Here is a 6,343-nt window from a genome sequence, read left to right on the forward strand (position 1 = left end):
AGTGTCCCGGTGATATGTATTCCAGGTCGTCGATATCTTCCGAGAGCTGACACAGCGGGCGTGAGTTCAAGCAAGCTTCAATTTGGGTAAGTAGAGTAGTAAACTGCTCAAAAGTAAGTTTTTGATCACCTAGAACCCTTTTAAGATGATACTTCATAGATTTAACGGCCGCCTCCCATAGTCCGCCAGCTGTCGGCCAGAGAGGTGCGTTAAAATGTCACTGCACTTGTAAGTGGGTCAATTCATCGGAAAATAACGACGTTTGAAATGTCTTGTTTCGTTCGAAATCTTCATGTAAAATTTTCGCTGCACCGACGAAGTTCGTGCCATTGTCCGAAAACATGTGTTTTGGAGTTCCTCTTCGTGCACACATCCTCTTGAAGGCCGCGAGAAAAGTCTGTGTGGTCAAATCAGAAACTAATTCCAAATGGACGGCCTTTGTAACCATACAGATGAAGATAGCGATGTAAGCTTTACAAGTTTTAACTCCTCGACCTTTGTTAATCTTTATGTCTACATGACCTGTAAAGTCTACTCCAGTGTTTGTAAACGGTCTAGTAGGAGTGACTCGTTCTTTCGGCAAGTCCGCCATTAATTGTTCATTGCGGTGCGGTTTAAAACGATGACATTTTATACATTGTCGCAGCTGTTTCTTCACCGTTCGATTCCCACCAATTATCCAGTATTTCTGGCGTAAGTGTGCCAACGTGAGTCGTGCACCACCATGCAGAGTGTCGTGGTGAGCCTCTTGTATTATAAGCTCCGTTAATCTTCCCGACGCAGGAAGGATAACTGGATGTTTTGATGCCGGCGGCAAAGTTGAGTGAATCAGTCGTCCCCTTACTCGCAGTAGTCCTTTTTCGTCGAGAAAAGGTGTAAGTTTCAGCAGGCTGCTCTTCGTGGATACAGTCATATTCTTCTTCAAACACTCCATTTCTGCGTTGAAATGTTGTCGTTGGACGTTGTGAATAACCATCTCGCCAGCTTCTAATATTTCTTGAAATGTTAAATTGAGAACCTCCCTTTTCTCATGTTGTTCTTCGCAGTTGGTTAAGTTATAATTAGTTGTGTTCATTATTTTGCTTTTCTTATGCAACGCTCGCGTGAATCGCAGTATCCAAGCGAGTACTCGGGTTACGCGCTTGAAGTTGCTGTATTTATTTATTAGTATTGTTGTAGTTTCACAGGTATCATCAGTTTTCGTTGCGCAACACATTGTTTCCGTTCCATTTTTTGTGAAGTATGATAATGTTTTTTGTTTCAGCTCTGTTTGGTAAGTTTTCAACCATTGTGGACCCTGCCACCACAGATCCAGAGATAAGAGTTGAGATGCTGAGAGTCCTCGTGTTGCGCAATCCGCTGGATTCTCTTGAGATTTCACGTAATGCCATTGACTTGAAGGAATTATGTTATTTATTTTTGTTACTCTGTGCGCAATGTAACGCTCCCATTTATTTACATTGCCTTGTAGCCATGCTAAGACTACTTGCGAGTCACTCCAGCAATGTATGTGTAAGTTTAAGTTGTTCAAAGTTTTCGTGAGCTTTTCAACCAGTTGTGCCAGTAGAAGGGCACCGCAAAGCTCCATTCGTGGTAAAGTGATCTTTTACTAAGGGGTGCGACTTTAGTTTTGGCAGCGATTGGAGTAGTTACATAATCGTCACCATCAATTTTCACCCTGCTGTACACCACGCAATCAAACGCCTTTTCACTTGCGTCGCAAAAGGCGTGAATTTCTATATGTTTCTCTTCACATTGTAGCCACCGCGGAATTTTGAGTATGTTGACATTTGGCAGATCTTTTCTCAGTGTTTCCCATTCTTTAACAATTTCCTCAGGTAGGTTTTCATCCCAGGCCATTTTACTGACCCACACCTTTTGAAATAATAGTTTTGCCTTTATTGTGACGGGTGAGAGCCAGCCAAGCGGGTCGTACAGTTTACTAATTTCTCCCAAAAAAATCCGTTTAGTAAGTTTTTTTTCAGGTAAATTCCAGTTGAATGTAAAATTGTCAGTTGCAGGATTTCATCTCATTCCAAGAGTTTTTGTATTTGTTGTTTGTTCTGGGTTAAAGTTGATGTTAGTTTGTTTGCATTTTTGATCATCTTCCAAATCTTCTAAAATCTTCTGATTGTTACTCATCCATTTCCTTAAGTTGAAACCCCCCTTTTTCAGTAAGTAAATCAAGTCGTTGACCATTTTCTTTGCTGCATCAATGTCATTCTGTCCGTAGACCAAATCGTCCATGTAAAAGTAGTTTTCAAGTACGATCGCAGCATCCGGGTGGTTATTTCGTTCATCTCGCGCCAGTTGGTGGAGGGTGCGCATTGCAAGGTACGGCGCAGCCTTTGTGCCATAGGTAACAGTGCACAACTGCCATTCTTGTAAAGGTTCACAGGGAGATGATCTCCAGATGATAGTTTGAAGGTTTTGTTGATTTTCAAGAAGCCAGATATGTCTGTACATCTTTTCTATGTCGGCAGTGAATACATATTTGTACGTTCTCCAGTTTATCAGTAATGTAAGCATGGCGTTTTGTAAGTTTGGACCGCTGTACATGAGATCATTCAAGCTGTTCTCTGTTTTCGTTTTATAGGAGGCGTTGAATACAGCTCGTAGCTTCGTGGTGGTGGATTGCGTTTTTTTGAAACTCCGTGGTGAGGTAAGTATACGTGTTTTTTCTCTCTTTCTGTTACAGGTTTCATATGACACATGGAGATGTACTCATTCATAAAACGGTTATATTCAACTTCAAATTCCTTATTTCTCTGCATCTTCTTCTCCAATTGCAGAAATTGAGCTAGCGCTTGCGATCTCGTAGCTCCCAGTTTGGCTTCGTAATCAGGTTTCATGGGCATTTGCACGACGTATTTTCCATCAGCTAATCGCTCAGTGGTTGATTGGTAGTGTTTCTCACAATAATCTAGTTCGCTTGTTGTTGTTGAGTTTTCTTCAATTTCTTCTGTTTCCCAGAACCGTGACATATTTTGCAAGTCATTTAATGTCACAAGGCAGTTAAAAGTTTTGACATTCCCGCATAATATCCATCCCACTCTGGTTTGTTGAGCAACAGGGAAGTTGTCGTCATTTTTCATTACACCGTTCAGTATAAGTTCTGAGTAAATATCCGCACCCAAAAGTAAATCAATAGGCCCAGACACGTTGAATTCAGGGTCGGCTAGTTTAAGATTTTCCAAGTAGTGCCAATTTTCAGTAGAAAATGATGTACCAGGTAAGTTGTTGACAAGTTTTCGCATTATAAGTGTCTCTATGTTAAAAGTATAGTCAGAGTGAATAGATTTGCACTCTAAGTTCATAGACCCTTTGCAGTTCCCGGAAAATGATCCGACTCCAGACACTACGGCACTCAGTTTACGCCGCGGTAATCTGAGACGTTGAGCTGCATCCTCTGTTATCAGGCTAACCTGTGAGCCTTGATCGAGTAGCCCTCTTAGTTTGATGTAAACGCCGTCTATACTTTTCACCTTAAGTTGTACAGTCGTTAATAACACTTCTTTTGCATCATTAGTTATGTTGTGAACAGCACGTGGGGTAGTAGATGTTGAAGGATTGAAAATTTTTGGCTGGCCTGTTTCGTGCATGAGTGTATGATGAGGCATGTAGCATAGTTTACATCTCTTTTGTGAGGTGCATAGTTTTTCTCCGTGACTGTACAAACAGTTTTTGCAAATACGTAAATCACGAACGGTGTTATGTCGCGTGACCGCGTTCATGTTCAAAAATTTCTGACATTGCATTAGAACATGATCCGTTTTGCAAATTGGGCATGTTCGCGTTGTAGTGAAGTGGCTCTTCGCTGCTATTTGTGGCTTGTTAAAGTACGATGACCTCGGCACATTGTAGTGTTTATAATAATTATTATGACTTGATGTGGACGGTACCATGTGACTTGATGGTTTGTACGACGTTTGTTTCTGGTTGCTCCCGCCTTGTAACGTTTCAAGCGCCATAAATTTCGACTCTAAAAACTGAATAAATTCCTGTAGGTTTGGAAAACTTCTGGGTTCTTTCAGGTCTTTCATGTACTCGTTGTAGGACACACTGTCCAGCTTCTGCACCAGTAGATGAACAATTATTGGGTCCCGAGTTTTTATGTCGAGTCCAATATTTGTAAGTCCGTTCAGGCATTCTAGCATGACGTCATGAAGTTTCCTTATACTCGCAGCGCTCGCTTGTTGTATGGCAGACTGGTTCAATAGAGTGTTCATGTATGATGTAAACAATAATCGACCATTATCGAATCGGTGAGTAATTATCTCCCAGCAAGAAGTATAATTGTCTGCACTGATTCCAAGATGTTGTACTAATTTCTCGGCTTCACCCTTTAGTTTAGATTTTAGGTGTTGCATCTTTTGCGCCTTTGAGAGTAACGGGTTGTTATGCACGCTTTCGATGTAGAGGTCCTTAAAAGTTAACCATTTGTTGTAATCTCCATAAAAGTCTGGTATTACAATTTTTGGTGTAGCGTTCTCGTAGTGAGAGTTATTCCAAATCTTATGTTGCAGCGTTTTCCGTATACTGTCGTAAATATCCTCTACCACGTTGTATTTCTGTTTGTACGTCGAGTCTTCGTCTTGAAGTATGTAGTCAAGCTCCCAGTTAGCCTTTTCTATTTGACCCCATTTCATTTTCAAAGTGTTTAAGTTGTCTTCCAGCTCCCATTTCTCCATAGTTGTGTCTAAGTTAATTAATACTTTAAAAAATACACATTAAAAAATAATACTTTTGAACGAACTGTGGACAAAAGTTCGTTCAAAAGTTTTAAAGTTGCAGTATTGTTGACGCAAAAGTTCTTTTTTCTTCTCTTCGGACCCGCCAGTTGCGGGGGGCGGGACATGAAATTCAACATCGTTAAAGTTAAACTTTGATTTTACATTCCGAATGTCTTTTGAGGGAGTAGTTCCCGTCGGAGGCTTAGATTCCAGCTCTGCCTTTCGTTTCAGCATGTCTTGCAACACTTTCTCGTACATAACTTTAGTTTTAGTGTAAATATCATCCTTAAAGTATTGGATGTCAAGTTCTCCGGTCTCTTCAATAACTTGGTGAGTGCGCACAAACAATTCCCACTGCTTGTTGAGCCGTGCGAGACGTTCGTCTAAGTAGATCAAAGTTTTTCTTGCAGAGCTATCTTTCGCGTAGTTGTTGCATAACGTCTTCAGTGCTTCGAAGTTATTTTCTTGTACAGTAATTAGTTCCTTGACGCTCGGAGCCATCGTTGTAGTAAGTAAGTAAAAAAGTAGTTAAGAGTAGATAATTAATTCGTAGAGTAAGTATAAGTAGTAATTAGATGTTAACCGTCGGCAGGTGCCGAGCAGAGGGTGCGTGAGAAGAGCTCTGGGGCCCTTTCAGAAGAGCAACCGGACAAGGACGATCTCATCATGAGTGTCCGGGCGGGTGTAGACAAAATCCTGAGGGAGACTGCCAAAAGTAAAAATCTGAAGGGGACTATCTGGAGCGAGATCAAAAAAGCGTCCGTGAACATCACGGCGGCAATGGACTCGCTCCAGGCAACCTCTGTGGACGAGGAAACCCGCCGCCTCATGGCTGACAACAAGCGGATGAAGCGGGAGCTGGCTGCACTGAAAGCCTAGGTGACGGCTCTCCAAAAGGCCTTTTCAGAGAGGGCAAAACCCTCCGTACCAAGAACTGGATCTCCTGCCAACCCTGTGCAAGTTCAACTAGGCCTGGAGGATATAGTGGAGGATCTTAAGAAAAGCCTTCTAGTCTCCCTAGGCGAAATGATAAACGTTCGCCTAGGAGAGATGGAGAGGCGCCTCCCACCAGAGCCAATACTGAGGCCGCCACTGGCGGCCGATAGAAGGAGAGAGGCGGCAAAAAGCTCAACCCCCGTGCCAAGCTCAGATTTGCCGCCCCAAGTGCAGCGTCTTTTGGCCAAGTCTCAGCCAGTCGCCACTGCAGCCGCAGCCAAAACTTCCGCTGCCGCAACTGCCGTAACCGCCGCAACCAAACCGAAAAACCCCGCCTCCCGCTACCACGGCTACCCGCGCGACCACCAAAGTAGCACAAAGGCGTAAAAAGGTGGCCACCCCGAAATCAACAGCGGTGGTGATCACTTTGAAGCCCGAAGCTATCGAGAAAAAGGTGTCGTACAAAGATGCCTTGGGGAAAGCGACATCGTCCCTGGAACTGGGCACTGTGGGCCTAGATTTCATGCGAATCCGCAGCACGGCTGCTGGTGCTCGGATAATTGAAGTGCCTGGTGCTGATAGCACCAAAGCTGAAAAGCTCCAAGGGCTAATTGGGGACATGGCAATCATAAGTAGGCCAACAAAAAATGCTGACCTCCAAGTAACTGGCCTGG

The 6,343-nt window shown here is 43.1% G+C and overlaps 1 protein-coding gene across 1 annotated transcript; it reads right to left on the reverse strand.

The window, feature by feature from the left end:
• Positions 1–217: 217 nt before the first annotated feature.
• LOC113228871 lies at positions 218–1,216 on the reverse strand. Its single transcript, XM_026462293.1, has one exon. It carries the CDS (start codon positions 1,214–1,216, stop codon positions 218–220), a length of 999 nt encoding a protein of 332 aa, XP_026318078.1.
• Positions 1,217–6,343: the final 5,127 nt, after the last annotated feature.

This window comes from Hyposmocoma kahamanoa, unplaced genomic scaffold (genome assembly GCF_003589595.1).
Source record: "Hyposmocoma kahamanoa isolate Upper Pololo Valley unplaced genomic scaffold, ASM358959v1 245, whole genome shotgun sequence".
NCBI classification, from domain to species: Eukaryota; Metazoa; Arthropoda; class Insecta; order Lepidoptera; family Cosmopterigidae; genus Hyposmocoma; species Hyposmocoma kahamanoa.